This window comes from Camelus bactrianus, chromosome 14 (genome assembly GCF_048773025.1).
Source record: "Camelus bactrianus isolate YW-2024 breed Bactrian camel chromosome 14, ASM4877302v1, whole genome shotgun sequence".
NCBI classification, from domain to species: Eukaryota; Metazoa; Chordata; class Mammalia; order Artiodactyla; family Camelidae; genus Camelus; species Camelus bactrianus.
The window spans coordinates 62071869-62098883 of record NC_133552.1 but is presented as its reverse complement, the minus strand read 5'-3'; the positions used below and the strand labels follow the sequence as shown (position 1 = coordinate 62098883).

The following is a 27015-nucleotide window of genomic DNA, read 5'->3' as shown; positions in this document are numbered from 1 at the left end:
CACAGTTAACATCTGGGTTCACTCTTTGTGCTCTACATTATAGGGTTTAAACAAATGTACAACATACATCCACCATCAAAGTACCATATACAATGGTTTCCTTGCCCTAAAAATCCCCAGTGTTCCCTTCCTTCCTCACCCACACTGAATCCCTGACAACCACTGATCTTTACTGCCTCCATAGTTTTGCCTTTTCCAGAATGTTGTAGAGCTAGAATCATTCAGAATACAGTCTTTTCAGACTGGCTTTTCATTTAGCATTATGCATTTAAGGTTCCTCCATGTCTTTTTGTGTCCTGATAGCTTACTTCTTTTGATTGTTGAATAAAATTCCATTTTCTGGATGTACCAGTTAATACACCCATTCAACTAGTGAAGGATATCTTGCTTACTTTTAAGTTTTGGCAATTATGAGCAAAGCTGCTATAAACAGGTTTTTGTGCAGGTTTTTGTGTGGGCATAAGGTTTTGGCTCCTTTGGATAATTACCAAGAAGTACAATTACTGGATCATGTGAGAAAAGCATGCTTTTTGTTAGAATCTGTTGTCCTAAGCGGCTGTGCCATCTTGCATTCTCATTAGCAACGAATAAGAATTCCTGTTGCCCCATAGCCTCACAAGCATTTGGTATTGTCAGTGTTTGGGGCTTCAGACATTCTAACAAGCATGTAGTGATATCTCTTTGTTGTTTTAATGCAAGTTTTTAATATCATTAAAAACATTAATTTTTTCCTTTATGTTTAGTGCTTTTATGTTCTTGCTAAGAAGTTTCTGACTATATCAAGGTCCAGGAGATACACTTGTATTCTTTCCTTTAGAGGCTTTAAATGTAGACCTATGATTCATCTTCTCTAATTTTCCTTTGTTTTAGTTTTATTAGTTAAATCTTACAGTTTTCTAAAGTATTCTATTAAGTTGTCCTGGAAAGCTTCCTTCCCCACCGCTATGCTTTATTGTTTTTTCATGACTTAATACTCTCACTAGGGACAGTCCTGAATTTATTTACAGTCTCTGCCTAAATATCTTCATGCTATATTAAATGGCACTTTAGTTTTCATTTTTAGCTTCTCATTTGCTACTGTATTGAAACACAACTTATATTTGATTGGCTTTTTATCCTGCAACTTTGCTATATTCATATCAGTCACATTCAAGGATACAGTAGGAAATAAACGATGGAAGAAGACTGGATCATACATGTGCCACTTCTGCCTGCCCAGTGGTAGCACAGGAACACTTGACATCTCTACTTACAAAGGCTATTTGTGTCACTAAATTGAGAGTGCTCATGTAAACATTTTGTAATTATAGAAGAAATATTATTTTTGGCGGGGGGGGCAAGAATTATTATTGGAAGCTAAAATTAGTGGCCAAAAGTTTGGAGAGGAAATATTCTTAAAGAAGATTCCATCATGCTAGAGGAAAGAGTAATGATAGCTCATTTTAATTCCTAAATTTGAATTTCTATTACATTACTAGGAAAATAAATTCTTAAATATAAACTGCCTAACAGCTTTTTAAAATTTTAAAGTTTTATTGACATAAAATTCACACATCATTAATTTAACTCATCTGAAGTGTACAATTCAGTGGGTTTTAGTGAGCTGTGTATCACAACAACCAATTTAAAACCATTTTCATAACCCCACAAAGGAAACTCCGGACCCATTAGCAGTTACTTCACATTCCCCCTCCAGTTCTACACAACTACTAACATACTTTCTATTTCTACACTTTGATTATTCTAAACATTTCATATAAATGGAATCATAAAATTTGTAGTCTGCTTAATTTTTTCTGGTAAAGTGGTTTCAAATTTCATCCCTGTTGTACGAAGCATCTCACTTATTTTTATCACTGAGTAACAGTCCATTTTATAAATATATCACATTTTATTTAAAATATCTATTCATTGCTTCATGGACATTAGGGTTGTTTCCACTGTCTAATTATGAAAATGCCCACTATGAACATCCGCATACAGCATTCATGTGGACATAAGGGTTAACTTCCCTTGGGCATATATACCTGAGAGTGGAATAGCTGGGTCATGTGGTATTTCTTACATTTTTAGAAACTTTCCAGGTCTGCATCATTTACTCATAAATTTCCACCAGAAACGTATAAGCGTTACAATTTCTCCACATCACTACCAGCACTTTGCTACTGTCTTTTTGATTACAGCCATCCTAGTGTATGTAAAGTGGTATCTCACTGTGATTTTGACTTGCATTTCCCTAATGACTAATGATGCTGAGCATCTTTTCATGGGCTTGTTGACCATTTGTATATTGTTTAGACAATTTTCTATTCACGTACTTCATCCACTTTTTAATTGGGTTTTCTATTGAGTTGTAAGATTTCTTTATATATTCTAGACAAAAGTCTCTTATCAAATATATGATTTGCAAGTATTTTCTTCCTTTCTGTAGGCTGTCTTTTCACTTACTTCATGCTGTCCTTTAAAACACAAAAGTTCTTAATTTGATGAAATCTAATTTATTATTTTTCTTTTGTTGCTTATGCATTTGGCATCTTACATAAGAAATCACTGACTAACCAAAAGTAACAAAGATTAACTCGTATGTTTCCTTCTAAGAGTTTTGTAGTTTAGCTTAGTTTCATGCTTTGTTTTAAAGTTCATGTCTGTGAACGGTGTAGGGAGTAGACCAACTTGTTACATGAAGATATCTAGTTGCCCCAGCAGCATTTATTGAAAACAATTATACTTTACCCACTGAATTGTCTTCATACACTTGTTGAAATCAAGTGATCATAGTTTAACAACTTATTTTTGGACTCTCAGTTCTGTTCCATTCACCAACACATCTATTCCGATGCCAGTGCCACACTGTCTTGATCACCGTAACTTTGTAGTAAGTTTTGAAATCAAAATATATGAGTCCCCCAGTTTTGTTCATCAATTTCAAGACAGCTTTGGTTATGCTGAGTCTCTTGCATTTTCTTAGGAATTTTGGAATCAGACGATTATTTCTGCAAGAAACACAGCTGAGATTTCAACAGGGACTGAATCAAATCTGTGTATCATGTTGGCAAGTATTGCAGTCTTAATACTAGATCTTCTGATCCATGAACTTGATGATATAAGATATAACACTTCTTTTTTAAAACTTTGTGTTTTAAGTATTGTATTCTTTTGGGGGCTATTAAATAAAATTTTAATTTTATTTTTGGTTTGCACACAGCTACTGTATAAAAATGAAATCGATATTTACATATCATTCTTATATTCTACAACCTTGAAAAGTCATTTACTAGTTTTAATTTTTTTGTTAAAGATTATCTACATACAAGATCTTGTCACCCTCAAATATAGTTTTACTTCTCCCTCATCTTGATACCTTTAATTTTTCTTGCCAAAATGCCCTAGATAGGAACTCCAGTACAATGCTGAAAAAAGTTTAACAACAAACATCCTTGTCCTATTCCTGATCTTCCGAAAAACACTCTGTTGTATCTTATTAAATATGATGTTAACTGTGGGTTCTTCATAGATGGGCTTCTATTCCTAATCAGTTGACTGTTTTTATCATGAGAGGCTGCTAGATTTTGCCAAATGTTTTTTTCTGCATTTACTGAGATAATCCTGTGATTTTTGTTCTTTATTCCATTAATGTATCACATTGATTGATTTTTGGCTGTTAAACAAACCCAGGATAAAACTCACTTGGTTATGGTACATAATCATCTTACATATTCATGAATTAAGTTTGCTAATATTTTGTTGAGAATTTTCATATTAATATTTATTAGGGATATTGGTCTTCAGTTTTCCTTTCTTGTAACATCTTTACCTGGTTTTGGTATCACAGTAATACTGGCCTTGGAGAATGAGTTGCAAATATGTTCACCATTTTTTATTTTTTGGAAGAGTTTTTGTAGAAGATTAGCATTAATTAATTTATTTCTAGATCCATCACTGAATTCACCAGTGAAGCTAGCTAGTCCAGGGCTCTACTTTCTGGAAAGTTTTGTGATGTCTAATTCAATCTCTTTCAGGTCTATTCAGATTTTCTATTTCCTCTTGAGTCAGTGTCAGTAGCTTGCATCTTTCTAGGAATTTCTTCATTTTATCTAAATTATTTAACTTGTTGGCGTACAATTGTTCACAATATTCTCTTACAATCTTTTCAAATTCTGCAAGGTAAATATGTACAACCCTTTTTTCATTACTGATTTTAGCTATCTGAGTCTCCTCTTTTTATCTTTTTTCTTCTTCTATTCCTCCACTACTGTCTTCTTTTGTTTACATAGTTTTTTTCTAATGTAACATTTTAATTCCCTTGATAGTTCATTTACTATTTTTTAAAAGCTACATACTTAGTGGTTACCCTGGGAATTACAATTAGCACCTTATATTTAAACACTATAGTTTAGACTAATGTTAACTTAATTGCAATAGTGTATAGAAATTTGCTCCAATATAGCTTTGTTTTCTCTATTTGTCTTATTGTCATACAAGTTATATGCGTATATATTGTGTGCCTATCAACTTAGAACTGTAATTACTGCATCATGCAGTTGTGTTCTAAATCAGAGAAAAAGAAAAAAGATGCTACAAATTAAAAATACATTTATACTGTCTTTTATATTTACTAATGTAGTAATCTTTAACCATCGCTCTTTATTACTTCACATGTATTTAAGTTTCTGTTGTCCTTTCATTTCACCCTGAAGAACTACCTTTCATATTTTCTGTTGGGTAGGTCTGCTAGCAATGGATTCTTTGGGGTTTTCTTTACCTAAGAAAGTCTTAATAACTCCATTATGTTTAAAAAGTAGTTTTACTGGATATACAATTCTTTGTTGACTTTCTCTTCATCAATTCTTCAGTACTTTATATACACCATTCCACTCTCTTCTGGACCCCTTGGTATCTGATGAGATGTGAGCTCTTAATATTACTGAGGATGCCTTTTGCATGATGAGTTATTTTCCTCTTGCTTGTTTCAAGATTCTTTTTGGTGTTTGATAGTTTGACTATAACATGTGAAGGTGTGGATCTCTTTGAGCTTATCCTACTTTGGAGTTTATCAAGCTTCTTGAATGTGCAGATTAATGTTTTTCATCAAATTTAGTTTGTTTTCAGCCATAATTTCTTTAAATATTCTCTGCTCCTTTATCTTTTTTCTCTTCTCCTGGGACTCTTAGCACGTATGCTGGTACATCTGATGGTGTCCCACAGGTCTCTGAGGCTCTGTTCATTTTTCTTCAGTTTTCTTTCTGTTCCTCACACTGGATAATTTCAACTAATATATCTTCAAATTTGCTGCTTGTCTCTTCTGCCACTCAAATCTATTGTTGAGTTTCTCAGTGCCCTGTTTACTGTAGGCACTGTACTTTCATCTCTGGAATTTTTATTTGCTATCTTTTTAGTGATATATTCTATTTAGTGAGATATGGCTGCCATACTATCCTTTAATTCTTCATATCGGGTTTCCTTCAGTCCTTGGGACAAATTTTTCACAGGTTATTTAAGGTCGCTGTAAAATAAGTACATTTGGGCCTCCTCTCAGGCAGTTTCTACTGACTTTTTATCCTGAGAATGGGTGATACTTGCACGTTTCTTTGCATGTCCTGTAACTTTTATGGACATTTCGGTAATGTGGGACACCTGCAAATTAGATTTCTTCTCTTCACCAAGACAACCTGGAATTTTTCTCTAGCAGTCTTCAGAGCTGATAATTATCTGTTTAATGTCTACACATCTCATTCTATTTTAAGCTTCCTAAAGGGCAGGAATTGTTTTATTATTACTCCAACCCTAAGCATCTTACCACAAGGAGTACTATTTGTTATTTTTGGAATGATGTAATAACTCTAATTCTGAAGTTAAGAAGTTACCATCATTAAAATATATATTCAGAAATTTACTGTACTGAAAGAAGGTGACCTTTGTATACAGTCAGTATATGATCATCTAAACCAATGTTATCTAGATTAAGGGCCATTAGTTAATATATCAACATTCAAGGTATGAAATTAGTCTGACATACTGTGAGAAACCAGAAATTCCAAAAAGCAATACATCATAAAATTTTTTTAAAGTAAAATGAAAAAAGGTGGTTTAAAAGAAAATATAGCTTAATTTAGAGTTTATCCTGTAGATTAATGTGAAAACTTCAATGATTATATAACAGAATATAAGGATACTTAAACAGCTACTAAGTATCTTTCAAAACGTTTTCAAAAAAACATGGGTTACTAGTCTCTGCCCTTCCTTTTCTTATACATTTCTTTATATTTCTTAGAATATTCCAAATTTCATAAAATTTATTCACGGAACAAATTTTACTGAAACTACTATTAGGGATAAAGATGAAAAGGTAGCTCTATAAATAGAACTTCAAATATATTCAATCAAAGAATTAAGATTTAAACATATGCATTTTCATATTCACTAATATATAACACACACACACGAAAACATTTTACAGAAAAATCAAGTAATGCCTTCAAAAGGTAGATTTTTCCATTTGCACCAATTTCATTCCTCTTACACTTTTACTTAACTCACTAACAAATCTCTCTAAACCAACTTTAAATGTTTTTTTTGAAACACAGCTAAGCATAAATATACAAATATTAATCTATTACCTAGAGAAAATCACCTTACACAGATTGGTTCACTTGGATTTTTAATAATAATCTTTGAATTACATAAATTAATCATTTGACATTTTATTATGAATGTAGTGATAGTGTTGATTTAGTTTCAATTCAAAAATCAAGGATTTCATTATCCTATAAAACATATCCAGAGTTCAAAGTATTTAAGGGCGGTTAAACAAAATGCAAACATTTAATGCAACATTAAGCATGTGAAATAAAAACTTGATTGCCTAAAGAAAGCATGCTATGCTGTTACCCTGGTGACAGGTTAAAAAAGGGATTGTGAGCTGAATAGCTGTATGATATGAAATTAAAATGTTTCACATTGAACAATCCAAAATGAATTGGGAAAGGTTAGAGCAGAGGAGAGAGAAATCAATTCTCCAATGGCAATGGGTGAATGGGAAAGAAGCATGAATAGGATTTGCCAGTGGGGTGCAACAGCTGCCAAATATCCTGCAGCCAAAGAATTACAATAATACTGATGAAGTGTGCAAGAGCTTTTGGAATCATTGCAGGGAACAGAGAAATTCTCCTACAATAATGAGGCTATTCTGTCTTCCATTCAGCTCTTAGAATGAGAAAAAGAAAAATATTTTAAAATGTAGTATTTAGCAAAAAGTGTACAAATATGACATCTTATCCACTGAATCAATATTTTGTGCTTAATCCCACATAGGTTATAAATCATCTAAGACATAGTCATATTAAGTAACTGAAGATACCATAAGAGAGATATTAGAAGTAAGGCAAACTTAAATGATAATGACTGAATTAGTATTTTTTTCCTTCTTGGTGCTTTTAGGGGATTTATTTGCTCAAATGAAAATAGGTATCTCCAAAGGCATTCTACAGCTACGTATGGTTGTAAACACCCAAAGCACTATTTTTTATTATATAGTTTGTTCTCAGAACGTTAACTTCATTGTCATAATGAAGTAGCTTCTCTGAGAACTTAAATGAAACAGCTATGATATAAAGTTACAATTTGTTGTCACAGATGGTGTAAATGTGTTAATAATTTGATATGTCCTTTTAAATTCAGAAATATTTAAGTAAAAGAGTCAATATGCACTGTACAACAATACTTGCTTTTCCTTGGGAATTACTTTCACATGGCTACTTTTTGTTTCTTTCCCCAGTTATCTTTCATTGATTATGATCATCTTTCAAACCCTTAAACTTTTATCATCTAATTGAACACTTAATGAGTGAATGAACTATAAATCTAAAGCTAGAAATGGACATTCTTTTTTAATAACAACAACAAAAAAACCCAGATAATTGCATCTGGCAGGTAAAAATCACTAAGAAATTGATTCTCAATTTTATCAGGAAGCCAGATGAAGAAAGAAAATACAATACAAATGCAGACACAATGACTGCAATTCAAGTGAAGTACTTTCCCATGTTGCTACTGTGACTAAAAGAGTTAAACTGATGACAGCTTCTGTAGCCAGCCAAGATACTTGATATGTATGTTCTGCTAAGTACGAGCTCTTTCATTGGTTATATATTGACTCCACGCACCCAAAGTAATCGTCTACAAGAGTGAACACTGCATTTTTAAAAATCTTTCAGACTGAAGTCTTTTCATCAGTATTATCACAGGCCATAGAGAAGGTGTTCCTTTTCCTGACTCTTTAACCTCTGCTCAAATATCAAGAGAGAAAATACAGGGTTTAAGTAGGAACCAGAAAGTAATAGGGCCTGCTTCATGCAATTCAATTAGGATCAGAGCTGGAAAAGATTTCAGCAGTCATCCAATCCAAAATGCCATTTCTTAGAAGAGGAAATTGAAGTCTAAAGTTGAAGCATTTTGCACAAAGACTTATATCACTTTGATACTTGGTGGTGGTGCCAGGACCAAAATCCTGACTCCTGACACCTCACTCAGGGCCGGTCCCATTGCACCACACCAAGTAATACAACATTTCAGTGCTAGATGAAGGAGCAAAAGAATCAAAGATGATATAATTTTCCTAGCCCAAATGACTGAATAGAATGATTGCCATAAATAAGGTAAGCTATACAGAATTCTGTGTACACGTCGACAGTGCTGAATAGATGTGGGTGGGACTCACCCTGCAAGGGACCACTAATATCACACAGCCTACTGCAAATTAGCTCCCTGGCCTTATCAATCCTATAAGATCGAGATTTTCTATTGTATAGTACTTTTTTTAAAGAACTAATGTTGTACCATCCTTGAAAACCACTTTTTCAAAAACTAATACAGAGAAGTGTTGACAAAATAATGGTATATAAAAAAAAGGGGGGGGCACTCTTTCAAGTAGAATGGCCCATTTTTTGTAAAATCAAAATAAGACATTATATATATATATATATACACATATATATATATGTATATATATATATGTACACACATACACACATATACACACACACACACGCATACAGGAATCCTAAGAGTTGCCAGTACTTGCAGTCTCTAATTTCTCTATTCCCTTTTTTTTTTTGAACCCCCATCAATTCAACTTTACCACCACTTCCCCTTGACATTCTTGAAAACTGCTCGTCAAGGTCTCCTATGACCTCCACATTGCTAAATTGAATGGTCAAGTCATTCTTCTTGTTTGACATATTTCAGTTGAACACTCTTTGCTTCACTTGGTTCTCTGAACTCCACCCCCACCTACTTTTCCATCTATGTCTTCCGCTGTTCCTTCTCAATCTCCTTTGCTGGATGGCCTGATCTTCCTGTCTTGTTAATGTGGAGTGTCCCAGGGCTCAGGCCCAGGACCTCTGCTCCTAACTCATCTCCCAGGTCCACTCTTACCCCTTTTCAGGCATTTACAACACTGCAGGCACAATGATCTTGTTAATACATAGGTCACATTAAGCTCTGATTTTCTCAAGACCCTGCAATGGCTTCCCATTCCACGCAGGTAGAAACTTAAGTCTTTGAACTCCCTACCCCAATTCCATCTCTACTGCTCTTCAGCTGGGTTCTCCTCTCAAGTTGCATTTGCCTCCTTGCCATTTCTCTAACAGGCTAGGCACACTTTGACTTCATCTGCTTTGCATGTGCTGTCTCCTCTGATCAGAAGGTTCTCCCTCCAGATATTTACATAACTTACTCCTTTCCTCCCTCAGGTCTTTGCTCTAACATGAATCTTCCCATCCTGCTAATCCACCCTGCCATCCACTTCCCTGAGCTCCAAATTAAAACTGAGGCTACCCCACCATCCAGCCCCAGGATGCTCTATAGTCCATCACTGTTTTGTTTCTCATCAAACTATTTATCATTATTTGATGTACCACATCTGTTTTGTCCGTCTACCCTCCACTTAAATGTAAGTTCAATGGGGAGGGACAGCTAACAGTTAATGGGCATCATGTTAAATATTTTGTATCTCATTTGACATTGGCACTCTTTCTTTAAGAACTACTATTACCTCCACATTACAGACGAGGAAACTAAGTCCAAGAGAGGTCAAATAATTTATCCTAAGATAATAGCTAGGGATCAGCAAAACCAGGGAGAAATCCAAGTCTCTGGCACAACAGCCTTAAACATGAAAATATACTGTAAGTTCTAGCCAGTAGAAGACAAGAAAAAGAAATATTATGAAGACAGAGAATTATTAGAGAATGTAGTGGTCGCTTTAGTTGATAACTCAACATTTACTTCACATCAGAAAATCAGCTCAAGACCATCACGACAGTCCAGTTCCCTCTGCAGTGACTGGCTGAGGAATGGGGATGAGTTCTCTCTGATCAATGAGAACCGAGGAGAAGCTGGCTGGGTAACACCTGGGAGAGGTTTCCTCACTTCGGAGAGACAGAAACAATCTGGTTTTGACTCCTGAAACTTCTGCAGCTGCCCTGCTATCTGCTGTCACAGCTTTATGACAAACCCCACATACACAAGCAAGGCGAAGAAGCCGCAGAGAAGCGGCGTCAGCAGATGGACTTACTGAGCCTTGTCCTTCCTGTTCCCTGAGCCTCCTGTTCAACACGAGGTGGGGACTGTGTCAGTTTGAAACAAGGTTTCTGTTACCTGTGCCCAAAAGCATTCCAAGTGATTCAGGAGGTTCAATTCAGATTCAGGGGTTCAATAAAAGAAATTATAAAGCTTTAATAACAGAAATCAAAAGACTTTAATAAATGCAGAGTTGTATTGTATTTTTTTAAAGCCTCAGTATTTGATGTCTATTATAGCCAAATTTACTATAACTTTAAGGCAACTCCAATATCAAAATACTTTCAAGCTTAGCTAGAAGAATAATCAATAAATTTTAGGAGAAGAAAATAATTAATTATTAAATAAAGCTAGAATGACAAATCAGTGGAAACAAAGAGAAAAATCAAGAAACAGACCATAATACATTTTAAAATTCTGCGTAAGATAAAAGTAACACCTAATAATCAATAAGGAAAGGATGGACAAATCATCAAGTGTGACTGGTTCTGCTCGTTAACTACGTGGAAAAGTAAGGTCTCAACCTCGTATCACCCTGAAAATAAATTCAAAATATGAAATGCCAGTGTAACAAAGGAAAACTATAAGAGAATGGAAATAGAATATAAGTAAACAAGTCTTTTTAAGAATAAAACCAAATAAGAAACCACAAAGAAAACAACTGATCTTACAAAATAACATTAAAAATCCACTCTAATGGTGTCCCATTTGCTAGATTATAATACAACACATCTTATTATTTCCTTCACTGGACTCCAATTTCTTTTCTTGTCATAGTTATAGCTACTTGATGTAAACAAAGAATGCTATTTTTTGTTCATGATAGTTTTCTTTTTGCTTATCTATTAAGCATTTACTTGGTTTTGCACTACAATATAGAATTAACCTTTTATTTCTTTGTAACAAGTAGAAGAATTTGACTGACACATATTGATACACAATCAATTATTCTCACAAAAGCTCTGTGAAACATGACAGAATACATATTATTCCCATTTTACAGGTAAGCTGAGCTTAAGTTAAAGTAATATTCCTAAGGTCACATTACTAATAAATGATAGAGTTATTAGTAAAACCCAAACTTCTAATTCTATATTCTAGTTTTTTCCACTAAACCATTGAATATATTTAGATAATACATGCATACCAACTTACGTGCGTGTGCTGTGTGTGTGTGCACACAAGTCACATAAGTGAGGAGGGGGAAGGGAGGGCAGCAGGAAGAGAGCTGGGGTGGGAGAGAGAGTGGGGAGAGGGGGTGGAGGTGAGGGAGGGAGAGCACAAGGAAGCATGTGAGAGCAAGCCTACACCAAGTTCCTGACTGAATCTCCCTGCCTGCCCCCCTCAAATCCATATGTAAAAATCGAATGCCCCATGTTATGGTATTTGAAAGAGGGGGTAACCTTTGGGAAGTAACTAGGTCATGAAGGTGGAGCACTCATGAATGGGATTAGTGTGCTTATAAGAAGGGGCCAGAGAGCTAGTCTGCCCTCTTCCCACCACGTGAGACTGTAAGAAGTAAGCTTTCTGTAACTTAGAAGAGAGCTCTCACCAGAACCCGACCATACCGACACCCTGACCTCAGACTCCCAGCCTCCAGAGCTGTGGAAATAAATGTTTGTTATTTAAACCGCCCAGGCTATGGTAATTTGTGATGGTGGGCTAAACTGATTAAGATACTCTTGTGTATTTCTGTCCTGCCATCCTTGGAGTTACAAGGAGACTCTAATTTACTTGGGGAATAGGTTGGAATATTTTACAAATAAAGGAAGCTACCAGATCACAAAGGAAAAACTCATTTCACAACATGCACATAAGTCAATTCCAAATGGATTAAAGAGTTAAACGGTGCTGATTTTCCCATAGGTTCATGTATAAGTGTTTAGGATTTTGAACACAACGTCTAAGGAATGGCAAAAAGAGCAAAGGAAGAAAGAAAAGGAAGCAAGCAAACAAAAAGAAGCAAACAAAACTTAATGAATTAACTATATATCTACAGTAAAAAAAAAAAAAAAAACAATACTTATAAAACCCACAGAATCAACACTTACTTTAAAACACCTTAAAATACCATTTAATATGTAAAAACACGTAACAGCGCACGCCCGTCTCAGCAGGCCTTAGCCCCAGGAATGACACCTAAAAGAAGGCAAGGGTTTACTCTGCACCATGCCCTCTGCCCAATTCCTACTACAGGCAAGGTAACCTGGGAATGCAGCCCAGCCTCTGCTTGGACTGATCTGCTCACCAGCCATTTTACCAAGAGGAGAGCTGGCCTGCCTTCTCCCTAGAGGTGACAATTATTACAATGACAAATTAGTCAGAGAGCTTCACAGAGAGATAATAGTCATGGAATTAGGAAGTCTGAGTAATAAAGCAGAAGAAAGGCTGGAAGACAATCTGCACAGCTACGAAGCCCAACAAAAGCAAGCAGCCCATGCAGAAACCACCATGTGAAGCGGAGGAGGCAGAGAACTTAGAGAGGGCAGACTGCATTCTCATGAGTGTCTGAGAAGCACGGAGAGCAAAGGGGGACCCGAACCAGAGCAAAGTAAGGGGAAGGTCCACCTCAGAAAGGTGAATCCTGACCTGTGAACATCTGGATCTAAGTCAAACAGGCATTTTGAGCAAAAATAAATGAAAGGTTGCTGGAAGAAACTAAATTGTTTCCTTTACTAGTTTTCCCTCCAGTCATTAAGCAGTTAGTGGAATAAATTTTTATATCAAACCACAAGGTCAGCAAAACAATTTTAGCTCCAAATTAGAAGCGATTGTTTAATACAACTTTTAATGATTCATTTCTGTCAATACAAGGCTTTAGGAAAAGGATTATTACAAAGAAAAATAACTCCATATTAAGACAACATGTATTTATATAAAAATTTACTTTATTTACAGTCATTCCAAGGAAAATTGTTTTTGACATTAACTTTCCTTTTTTTCTGAAGTGCACTGCTATCTTTTTACTATCCAAATACCATGGGTACATATCATTAAAGTCTTTTTCCAAGTCATAAATGATGAAAGAGAAAAACCCATGGAGAAATTCGGAAAATAAGGTCAGCAGCCAAAACAAGCAACAGAAAGGAAGTGCTGCAAGCTACTGAGTTTGGAAGCAAAACATTACATGACCAAACCCATGACAAAGCAACGTGCAGCCGCACCTGGAGGCTGCCTCTGAGACTCCATTCCCCAGGCAATAATGAAAACACTACTGGGAAGCCAAAATGTGAAGAGTCAACCACCTTACATCAGCTCTGTTGTCAGAGACTTCTTCAGCAAATAAGCAAAAATAACTTAGATTCACTTTGCCTAAACAAGACTGTGCTTTGTCAAAAAGACCACTATGTTCTGTTTGACACTGTAGGTTCTGTTGCTATGGTGGAACTGACTTTACAATGCACTGGCCTACTAAATAAATGATAAGATCAATAGGAAATAAATTCATCAAAACTAAAACAATTGTTTGTTATACGGGTGATAAGTGCACAAATATCTACATAACTGAACTTTTGGCCTACATATTTTATTAATGTAACTTTTTCCAACTTCAAAAGGGTAATGAATTCAATATAGTATCAGAGGGGGACGACTCTGGGAAGACAACAGGATAGGAAGCACCAGGAATCTGTCTCCCCAACCAGACAACAATGACACTGGAGAATCTGTCTGATGTAACTATGTTGGAACTCTAGAGTCCAGTCTTTCAGAGGAAGAGTTGGGTGGTAAACTACATTCAGTTTTGGTCAACTCCAGCTCTAGCACAGTAGCAGCTACCTATCCCCCCAGCCCAGTCACCTAGCGGGCGAGTGTGCATTGTTCACCAGAGCAGCTTGCACACAGTTCATGGAAGCTAAGGTGGGCAAAAAAGGATTTTACCCTCCAAATGTTGGGCACCCATGCTCTGACTGCTAATCATGGAGGTGCAGACAAAAAGGAGGGTACCCATTGTTGTGACTTTCAGGAAGTTTAAAGGTCCGGTGCCTCCTTAACTCTCTCTTCATTTTTTGGCTTTTCCTCCTTTTAAAAGCCACACCTTAAGGCTAAGACATTCAAAAACAACAGCATACACAAGGAAAACTGAAAAATAACTGCACGTGCCCGGAGAAAGGCTAAGAAAAGATCCTGAGATCAACTTAAGTTTATACCTCAGGCTGATCCTTGGCATAGAGACAGCTTACAACAATTGATAAAAACAAAAATTATAAACAAAAACAATAACAAAAAACAGGAAGCCCTGGAGAAGGAGGAGACACTGATTTCCAAAGTTACCACATTATTAGATTCAAATATCTAGTGTTCAACCAAAAATCACAAGTCACACAAAGAAACAGGAAAGTATGGCCTACTCGAAGGAAAAAAAACAAACAAAAAACAAAAACAGAATACATCTCTGAAAAAGACCTAAAGTCAGATATACTAGACAAAGACTTTAAAACAAGTGTCTTAAAGATGCTCAAAGAACTAAAGGAAGATGTGGAGAAAATAAAGAAAATAATGTGTAAACAAAATTAAAATATCAATAAAGAGACAGAAAACCTAAAAAGAAAAGAAAAGAAAAAGACATTCCTGAGCTGAAAAGTACAATAATTGAAAGGAAAAACTCACTAGAATGATTCAAAGGCAGATTTGAGCAGACAGAAGAAAAAAAACAGTCAACCTGAAGATAGAGCAACACAATTATAAAGTCTAAAGAACAGAAAGAAAAAAGACTGAGGAAAAGTGAACAGAGCCTAAGGGACCTGAGGGGTACCATTAAGCAAACCAACATATACACTGTGTGAGTCCCAGAAGAAGAGAGAAAAAAGGACAGAGAGAATATCTGAAGACGTAATAACTGAAGACTTCCCAAATTTTATGACAGACATGAATGTAAATATCCAAGAAGCTCAAAAAACTTCAAGTAAGATGAACCCAGAGCTCCAAGACACATTATAACCAAACTTTCAAAAGCCCAAGACAAAATCTTGAAAGAGAGGAGTGAATCTTCACATACAAAGGATTCTCAGTAAGATTATGAGCAGATTTCTCATAAAAAACTCTGGAGGCCTAGAGGCAGTGGGCTGATATATTCAAAGTGCTAAATGAAAAAAAACTGGCAACCAAGAATCCTAAATCCAGCAAAACTGTCCTTAAAATGTGAGGGAGATGATAGACCTTCCCAGGTAAGCAAAAGCTGACAGAGTCTGTGACAGCTAGACCTGCCCTGCAAAAAATGCCACAGGAAGTCCTGCAGGTGAAATGAAAGAACATTAGTACCAAGAAGCCACATGAAGAAATAAATACCCCAGTAAAGGCAAATACATGGACAATTATAAAAGCTAGTATTACTTAACAATACTCGTAAGTCCACTTTTTGTTCTCAGCATGATTTAAGGGTTTAATGCATTTAAAACATTACTAGAGTAAAAGCTAGTATCATTTTAACTTTGGCTTGGAACTCCATGTTTTGCTTTCTACATAATATAAGAGAATAATGCATTTAAAATAATTACTGGTTTATCGTTTTGAATGCAGACTGCGTAAAGATGTAATAATGTGACATCAACACCCACCCTGCAGGCAACCACTGATGTCCTTCTTTTATAATTTTGTCCTTCCTAGAAATCTCAAATAAATGAAATTTTATATTATATAGTCTTCTTTAACTGGTTTCTTTCTCCGCATAATTTTCTTTTTAGGTTTATGTTTGTAGATGCATGTATTAGTACTTTATTCATTTTTATTGCTAAACCATATTCCGTTGCATGGATATACCACATTTATTTATCCACTTATCACTTGATGAATATTTTTCTAGTGGGTGTGTAGTGGTGTAACACTGCGATTTTAATTTGTATTTCTCTAATGATTAATGACGTTAAATATCTTTTTTGATGAAACAAGAATTTATTTGCCATTCATATAACTTCATTGATAAAGAGTCTATGCCAAACCTTAATTGGGTTGTTTGGCTCATTTTTGAGTTGTAAGATTTATACATTATAGATCCAAGTCCTTTATTGGACATGTATCTCTGAATACATTCTGCCATTTGCTGTATTGTTTTATAATGTTCTTTATGGTATCCTTTAAAAAGCAAAAGTTATTTTGCATATGTTTTAAATTCTCTGTAATAAGTATAAATATAATAAATAATAAATATAGACATACATACTTGGAAAGAAATATAGCAAACTATTAGAAGTAGTTATTGTGGGATTACAGGTAATTTTTATTCTTTTCCTTTTTAAACTTTCTTCAGATTCTTACCAATGGTAAGTCAGCACACTCTGAAAATAATTGGAATACCCTTCTTAAAAACCAAACCAGTTCATCATTAGCTATGCTCAGGACTTTTGAAATAATCAAAATCCAAATAACATCTGAAGGTAAAGGAATAAGGATATGAGTATTGTATTTAACAAAAGAATAATAAAAATATTAATGTAAGGTATAATCCTGGTTTTAAAACAAAAGCTTGGATCTCTCCTACACACACACACATCCCTCCAAAACAGCACTGTCTAACAGAGCTTGATGGAAATAGAACAGTTAACAATGGAAAGGCTCCTTCTGTTACCTGACATGGTAGCCGCCACCTGCAGCGCAGGAGTGACTATGGAGCACTGCAGATGTGGCCAGTGACTACACTGACACTGACATTAAATGTGACTGAGAAACTGAGTTTTTAACCTAATTTTAATTCAAATAGGCATACACGGCTAGTGGCTTCTACACTGGAAAGCACAACTTTGGGGGTAAAAAAACAAACAAACCAGATTCCTGGCTCTACTGACCATTTTCCTCCACCTTTCATTCACTCAGTAATTTACAGAAATTCTATATTCCCTCATCTCTCTCTAAATATTCACCAAATTGTAACTTAAAAAAAGATTGTACATTAAGCTTCTTGTATTTTCTCTTGAGAATGAAAACAAATGAAAAGTACCAGCTGGTTACGCAGAGATGTTCTGAGAAAACCATATTAGCCACAAATATACAGCCTAAACCCAATTTAGTTTTTCTTCTACCTAATTCTTCAGTAACATGACTTTCTGACCTGTGCTCTTCAGAGCTGCCCAGTCACCTGCCATCTTTTTTCTTTTTTTAATCTTTATTCTTCCTCTTGAGGAAAAGCAAAAATAAAGAAAAAAAGTTGAAGTAACACAATTTTATCAACAGCATCACTCTAGCAAGTAACGGACTGTACTCGCTCAAGTAGGATTACTCGAGCAAGCACACAGACACTCGTGATAAATAATCCTGTCACTTAGAAGCATGAATGTTACAATGATTTTGCTTTTGTTTTCCCTAGTATAAAGCCTGCTTTCTCTTTTGCTCAGGTTACTAGGAAGCTAAAAGGTACACGCTGGGCTCACAAATAACCTGGTGTTATTTCCTTCCTGTATCTCATAAACAAGTTTCATATATATATTTCATATATATATTTAACTGCTCAGATTAATTCCTAAATTTTATACTATAATACTTCTCAAAATGTTTTCAAGATTAACAGAAATAATACAAATTACTTGAACTGACTTCCTATAAGGTTTCAGAATACCTTCCCCAATAATGTCCAAATTAGAGGGGCCAAGATCCTTTTGTTCTTTCTGAATTAAAAAAATTCATTTGAACAAAACAGAAGCAATACCATTTTAAACACTGTGATTTTATTATATTTCTCCAAACACTCATAAGATCCAGAACTGAGATCAGTCAGATCTTCTATTAGCTATTTTCTATGCAGCTCAGGTCATCAGTATTTTTCTGCTCATTTATTATTTTTCAAATGATCCAACATACCTTGCATTTTCATGTTCTTGAAAATGTTGTGCTCTTAATTGGGATGCCACAAACAAGGATGATGCTATTGCCAATAACTGGTTTCTCTCACTCTCTGTTAACTTGTGTCCTAAGGGAAATCAATCAGTTGGTCAATCACATACATAATGTTAACATCTATGTTTCTATCTTATAGAATTATTAGTCATTCAAACAGGTGCTTTTATCAAGCATCTATTACGGAGCTAGTATTATACCAGGTGCTGGGGTGTCTTAGGGGAAAAAGAGAGAGCAAGGTTGTTTAAATCAGACAAAAACCCCTGCTCACTGGAATTTTATAGGAAAAACTTATGGCCCCTAATATCTGCTTCTCCTTATCACTTCCCACCCCAAATTTTACTTCTAAGGAGTGAGGATAAAGGGTAGGCAGAAAAGGAGCGTCACGGTCATGGACAGTGTTAGGGCCATGTTTTCTAGAGTGAAGGATTGAAAGAAAATAAATAAGTGATTCTCTTGCCTTACTACATGTGGACTCAGGGTTTGAATCCCAATCAATTAACCAAACCACCAATCAATTTCCCTCTCCCTCTTTAATTCACTCTTCTTACCATAATACAGCTGGACCTGGGGGCAGTGGTCTAGCCTGACAAGCCCAGGGAAGACTCTCTGGTCTGGCTGAGGGCCATGCAGCTGGGAAATCTGCTCTATTTGCATAATAATTCCTCAAGAAGCGTGTGAGTCAAGGCAGGATTCAATACTCCAGGTCTGCAGGCTAACAAATCCCCTTGAGCGCTGTGTAATCTCACCACAATTTCCAACACTATTTATTTACCACAGTGCTGCACACAGATAATTGAGTTTATTAAAGGGTACAGTATGGGCAATCTGAGTGCTGGATCATCAGCACTAAGATGCTACTTCTACAATTCAAAAAAGAAAAAATGATCAGGTAGTTATTTAAATTTATTTGAAAGAAATGAAGTAATTTCAACATTATGTCTAGAAAATTACCCAAAATAGAGCTAAGGCTAAAAATATTCATAATTAGAATACAAACACTTTCCAGATCTGTGGCCCATTTTTCTACGAGGAGGTGTTTCATGAAACTGAAGTGAAGGGTACCCTCTGTATCCCTTCCCTCTTTGTGAAAAACCTAGAAGCTACATAAGCTATAACACCAACATGGGATCCATTGTCAGTCTGGGAATTCAGTAACAGATCCTTCAATGGCCTAATAAACCACATTCTTACAGGCTTTGAAAAGTTCCTAATTATCCCCAACACTTAAGCAGTGATGGAAACATCCCATATGATTCCATAATCAATTACCCTACATGAGGATTACAGGAATTTGGTCTCAGTCTTCACAAAAACATATTGTCTACAAGAGCAGTTCTCAAAGTGTGGCCTGGGGATTACTGATAGTCCCCAAGGCCCTTCAGGAATCTGCAAGGTCAAAACTATTTTCACAATAATGCTACGATTTACTTGCTTTTTTTCTCTCTCTCTTTTTTAGGAGTATACCATGGAGGTGTCCTGATCCAAGAAATATATGATATGTGATGACATCATTGCTCTGATGTCAACATATAATGATTTATTATTGTTACTTCGAAAATGATTAAGTATTTTTAAAGTCCCTAGGTTTTAATTTATAATATAGCAAACATCAATAGATATAACCACCAAAACTCTTCGACGTATAAAGAGGACCGATGCTTCTCCAGCTTCACTGTGCATCGGAATCGCCTGGATTAGATTCCTGTGCTCCACCTACAGAGGCTAACCGGTAGCAATTGTGAGGTGGGGCCCCGTAATGTGCATTTCTGACAAACATTTGATTCTGATGCTTCAAGTCCACAGATCTCACTTTGAACAGAAGTGTTTTAGACTCCTGTTTATCAAACTGCATAATACAAACCATTTAGTTGTTCATGAAGCCACTTTACTGGGTCAGTCCAGCAAGACAAATTATGAGAGCACTTTGCACATGCTATTTGTCATGAGTATGTGTGTATAGTTAAGACATGATGTAAAATACATTTGTTACAACGGTTCACAAAGTAGTCACTTCTATAGATACATCTGCACATTATATACAACCAACAGGAAAAAAGGCAAAATATGGGAATCTTTTAAAACGTAAGATGCTGAATGAGTGTTTCATTTGGTCTAATGTATTATTAGCTGCACTGACTCAGACAATATTGAGAAAGGAGTTTCCCAGATAAAATCAAACATCATTCATCACATCTGCCAGGCAAAATGATATAATGCATAACAACTTCAATCGTTTTATTATACTGAAACAGATCCTCAAATTTAACCAATGACTAATTTCCAACAAATTTGATATGAGTGCTAAAGACTTCTTGACTTCTACAATTCAACTAAATTTTATTTCTACAATTTTTAAAAGAATCTCAGGTAATTTTAATCAAGAAGTATTGCAAAAATCATCTACTCCATCCTCCATGCACTGTGGATGTCTCTCCTACAGCACTGTTGGACAGATGGCTACATGTGACCTACAGAACTCCTCCAATTATAGGAAACTGGAAAACTCTTTCAAGGATTTCTAAACCATTAGCCAGTTAGTTCTCATACTGAGCCAGATTGTTTCTTTGTGACTTCCACCCATTGTTCTCACTTTTTCATTCCAAAGTAACACTGAACAGTTCTATTCCCTCCTAGACCTGTACACCACCAACCTTGAAGGATATAGACTGCAGTTAGATATCCTAAAACTTGTTCAATAAAAGGAGTTATATCCTGACCACTCTGGCCATGTCAAAAAAGGGGTATTTAGGTCCAAAAAGGCAATGTACCAGAGATTCTATCATAATCAAACTATTCTTAGGATAATGGTTATAGCATAAGGCTACTCCTGATCACGGACCAGAGTGGACCCAACTCCTACATGTTCCCCTACGGCTTGATACAGTGGTCTGTTCTGGCTCTGACCTTCAACTCCGAACGTTCTCCATTATCTGTATGTATGCCCTTTGGTTCTTCTCTTGCTGAAATCCCTGGCCCAGTTGGTCCCAGTGTCTTGAAATACATGTACCAAAAGTAATTGTTCCTCACAGCATCAGACTCAAGTCCAGTCTATGTCATTTAGACCTAACATTGTTCCAAGGCAGAAAGGGGCTCGGATTTCCCCTTGGGTGATGAGATGAGCATTAATCACTGGCTCTCTCATGGGAGTGGTCAATATATGGTACACCCTACCAAAGTGATACTTCATGTGCTGGACACAGTCAACAAATGAACACAAATCAGCAGTGCCCAGTGTTCAACAACTGGGCCAAGTTGATGACAGCAGCAATATTCCTTAATAATTAGTCTTCTCTTCTCCAGGCTAACCATCCTTCAAAGTTCTTGATGCAAGATGGATTTCTCAGTCTCTAACATCATAATCTCTTTTTTTTTGTACACATACAAAAAAAATGGAAGAAAAGATTTTTCAGCTCTTTTCTAACAACAGTAACCTTTTCAAATCATGAAATAGTAGATGTTAAAATGTAAAGGACTTTGTCTAATGTCAGAATCATGCTGAGGGAGTCTGTGACTGGAGGTTATATAATCATACTGTGGATCAATCCCAGACATTATTAGCTTATTCTCACATCTCATAAATTGTAAATTAACTTCTAAATAAAGAGGCAGAAATAGTAATTACTAAATATTATTTATATCTGGTATTCTCATAAATTCTAAGGTATCATATAGAAACAGAGTGATTTTTTTGTTACAAAATGTCCAACTGTCAAATTTCAACAAGTAATCTGACATCAACTGAAATATAAAATCCAAAATAAAAAGGAAAAATTCTGGGTTTAATGGTTACTGACCACAGAATAATAATTTGAGGGGAAAACCATTTTTTTTTACAACAGCATTAATTTCAAGTTTATGGGCCAATTAGAATTCTTTAAAAAATGCTAAATTATACTTTAGTTATTTCACTAAAGAGACATAACATTTTACAGAACAATGTTATATTATCATTACTTTTCATTAAAAATATTTTTAAGATTCTTTTAAAAGGCCACTTCAACCTCTAGGTAATAACTATATTCCTGAATTTTCTTCTAAATTCTTCTGTGTTTTGTCTTTCACAATTAAATCTTAAGATCGAACATTTTGTATATAGTAAGCAGAAAAATGCCCACAGATACTAATTTCCATTTATGAGCTGCCTATTCTATTAAACTGATACATTTATTCATTTTTCTCGTTTGTTTTCTTTCAAGCAATTCATTCTTATCCTTTATATTTTACTTTTTAGATACAGAGGCTTTGCAATATGTTTTAATACATGGAAGCAAATTTTCCTCTTTACTTTTCATAATCTTCTTGGCTATTCACAGAAATCTGTTATTATATATAAGCTTTTAAATCACTTACATAGTAAGCCTTGTGAATCTAACTGGATTATATAAAATTTGTGTATTAATTTGGGAAAGACTGGCACTCATATACTATCGAGTCCCCCAAACAACACTGATTTTTTTCCATGTGTTCAGACTGCGTTTCTTGTTCCTTGACAAGATTGTACAGTTGTCTTCATAGAGACATACTGACTTCTGAGGCTTCCACGGTGACAACGAGAGACTTCTCAGTTTTCATGTTGTCATGATTCAACTTTTTAAAGTTGCTTAATCAGTTAAAAATCAAATTTCAGCTTTATATTTTCAAAATGCTACCACCTCTTTTTCTTTATGGGCTCGTGTCTTTAAAAAATTAAATTTAGTGGGTTTCGGGGTAAGGAAAAATGTGTATAATTAAGGTATCACCTTTACTGTAAATTGGTTAAAGTACTTTCTTCAGTAATTTCCTCAGAAAGGGTATATATGATGATATACTTCAGAATTTTTATTTTAAAATCTCTCTTTTCAATATTGACAAATGAAGGACACCTTAGCTGGGTAAGGCACTCGTAAGCAAGTTCTTTCCTGTGTAGCAGATATTTAGTTTAAGGTTTTCTAAACCTCAGTTTATAGAGTCTGAAAATGATTTCATTCTACATTCTTTGCACATAACCCTTTCTTTCTACAAGCTTTAAAAAGTTTTTTGTTCTTGATATGCCTAGAATAGTTTTTTTCCCATTAATCTTGTCTGAAACTCAGTGAGTCTTTCCAATAGCATCTCAAGACTTTCTGAAGAACAGCAGCAACAAAAAAACTCCTCTACTTTTCTTTTAAAATTAACCTTTCCTTGTCTATTTTATTTTCATTAAACTCCTGTTATTTACATATAAAATCTCTTGGTTCTTCTCTCCACATCTCTCATCATTTCCCACATTTCATTCTCTCTGCTATTTTGCTACATATTTTGAGATCTTTCCTCCATTTACTCCTTTGGGTCAACTATAATCTGGTTTTTAACAGTGATCATCCTTTCACTTTGCTGAAATGTCTTTTTTATTTCTAAAACTGACAGTCTTTAGTTCTCCTCTAATTTAATACCTGTAAGTGTTCTTACTATTTTTCAGGAAGCACAGTCATCTGCCTCCCATGCCTGCAGGTCTAAAGCAGTATCGTCTGCCTCCAGGGACTCCTGTAGGTCTTCCCCCCTAGACGGGTAATCCCCCTTTGTTGTATGCTGCGACTCTTGTTTGCTCAAAGGTTTGCTGGTAAATGTTTAACAACCAGCCAGGGTGTGGAGAAAGGGCAGCGCCCCAGTATGTAGCATTTGCCAATCTCCTTACTGTAAATACTCTCTCCAAGGCTGATTTCAAACTACCAACATTACACCAAAGAAGATGGATCAGGAAGAGATACACATATTGGCTCTCCTGAGGCAGAATGGTAGCCCCAGTACCTATGGAATAGTCCTTGGAGAGGTGTTTCAATAGTCTAAATGCTACCTAATCCTTGAAGCCATCCTTGATTCCCTAAATCAGAATTGGTTTCTTTTTTCTCTGCTCTCAGAACACTTTGCTTATAACTTTACCTTGGCACTTATTTCTTTCCATCCTGTAATGTAGTTATTAGATCTTTACATGTTTATTTCCCTAGTGATATAACCTCCTTAAGGACAGGGAAAATATATTAGTTGTCTTTGATTTTATTCTAGAGTCTACACCAATTTTATGTTGAATGATTTTAATGACTGAATTTTTAAGGGCAACACATCAGTCATGTATTACAGTACCACTTCTAAAGGTACAGAAACACATGATTAAACTCCAGAAGAAAAAAGAGAGAGAGAGAGAGAAGTATAATTAATGGTAGACTTCCGTGTTAAATCAAATTTTTCTAAAAATTCTGCAACTTTTCAAAGAGAAAGATAATTCTGATAATTTCTTGTGATGGGGCTAGTGGTCGAAGGCAACAGAGAAATAAGTCCAAAACGTCCATTCTAGGCTAAATGAAATTACATGTCTTAAAATATCTTCTTCCTCATTTTCTTTTTATTTCAAAATCAAAATATCTACTTCTCCATTTTCCATTTATTTTTCAGAATTAAAAAAAACCTTTCAAAATAAGGATCTAATAAGTTGACATGAAGAATAAATTCTTATGTATCCTATTTTGAAATTTTAGACACAATTGTTTCAAAGTTCAGTCTAAGAGCCTTTAGTAACACTGCCCTACTCTACAAATAAACTTGGGGCAATAAACATATATAATAGAGAATTTTAATGCAGTCATAAAAACAGGCACTTGCTTATGAATAGTGCCTAGGATAGCTGGACAGATGGGAAGCAGATGGGTAATCCCAAAGGGGCAAAATGACCCAGCCTCAAACATATGGATAAGATCCTGGATTAACTTCAGTTGCCACTTCCCGCTGTCTCTTTCAGGCACATACATCAAACAATCAAAGATGATACAGTTTAATATACCTAAGACCTGCTCTGGGGAAAAATCAGGAAGGAGAAAGAGAGTAATCTGAAGAAGAACAAGAGATAGCAGCCATTCAGAGAAGAAAGAACTGACATGAACATAATATGAAGGAATGAAAAAAATAAGTGGTAGACATAACGAATGGCAAATATAAATGTGTGCTTTTAAAGTCCTTATAGGCAACATGACAACATAGAGCATACTCTGAAAACTTTGGTGATTTATGACTTTGAACCCTAGCACAACTGAATGAGTACTGAAACAGAAGTTGAAAACTCTAAGTTTAATTTCTGGCTTTATTATATTGCTGGTCATTTAGACTTAGTCTTTCTGGGCTTCGGTTTCCTCCCAGGTAAAATGAAGGCTGATATTAAAAATTGCTAAAGACTCTCCTAAAAAAACTTATAACAATTTGAGAATTGTTATGCATAAGCATAAGAAACAAACTACAGTGCCTGTGCTGACAATTCCCTGCCAAAAAAGAAATGTAGTATATTAAGTTTATTACAGCAAATTGCAATATTAGGTTTTAAGAAAATTTCTGAGAATTTGGAACATTTTCAATTGCTGCTAAATTTCAATTACTACCAAATATGCATATATATAAACACATGTATAAATGTGCTTATGTATAAATACCCATGCATACATACAATATGTTTATTCTAAAGATTTCCTTAAGTTTTGACCTGTTGTCTCCTTCTGCCTACTGTTTCATGTCATACCACCATTCCAGACTTGCTACTCAGGCAGACATAAAAGCATATGGAATTCCAGAGTCCACTTCACAACTTAGGACAATTTTCAATTAAAATTTTAGAAAGGTCAAGAAGCCAAAACATTAGGATCAAAATAAAACAAAATGTAATCTGGATACATGTATAGTTAATTAAAAACAGTCAAGGTAATACCTTCTTGCCTATACTAGGAACAAGACTCTTTCCATTAACTCAACAAATATTTAATTAGTGTGTTTTAGTTGCTAGGATACAATAAAAAGCAATAACATTAGTAGTTTCTGGATTCATGAAATCAACAGATAATAATGAAATAATCACACAAGTATACAACTGCAATTATGTTAAGACTGCAGTTTATTTTTTTAAAAATTCAAAAGTTCAGGAAAAAGAACCTGATGATCCTTTAGTCTGAAATAAAACACACTGTTTCCCTTGATACTAATGATAAAGCCCTGTAACACCAAAGTTTTTGAAAGATCAACTCAGTAATCTCTAGTTAGTCTTATGAAAGCTCTGTATCATAAATTCTGAGCTACAAAACTGCTTTGTAAATGTATTCAAGAGCTCAACTACATGAAGCAGACCTGAATCTATATACAGCTCTGAAAATTAAATGAGAATTTTATATACTAAAACACTTTAAATAGATATAAAGAACACAAAATTTGTGAGAGAAGATCTACTCTTCATAGGTCCCCAAGTTCATCAGAAACACGTAAAGGCTTGTGGCTTTCACCTGCATAACGTTTCTGGTTAAGTCTCATGTAAGTCCTGTCAGTGTCTTAACACCATGTTAACCACGTTTTCAATGCTCACTTAAGGGTTTTCTGTCTCTCACTTGATGAGCAATTTTCCTACTACCTGGAAACACTCGCTGATAACTTTGAAAGGCTAAGATTCACACGTCACTTATTACTTTATTCAAAACTTGTTTTTCAGAATAAAAACCATCATCTTCTTGGACATCTTCATTTTCATTAATAGGAACAGCACCTGGTATCCTGATATTTTCAGTGCTAACTTTCATAAAGATACAGTTTTAATATTAAAGATGAGTTCCTGTATATACTCGTATC

At 35.1% G+C, this 27015-nt stretch overlaps 1 protein-coding gene across 5 annotated transcripts in view; it reads right to left on the bottom strand.

Moving 5' to 3' along the window:
* Positions 1-27015, bottom strand: part of PCCA (propionyl-CoA carboxylase subunit alpha) — a 330692-nt gene that overhangs the window by 121983 nt on the left and 181694 nt on the right. For all 5 annotated transcript variants that reach the window (XR_012511757.1, XM_010959668.3, XM_074378474.1 and 2 more), the window contains exon 18: positions 18367-18475. Coding sequence is in view for 4 of the 5 variants with exons in the window: in XM_010959668.3 (XP_010957970.2) it covers positions 18367-18475 (109 nt within the window). In the remaining variant the exon portion in view is untranslated. The remainder of the gene's footprint in view (positions 1-18366; positions 18476-27015) is intronic.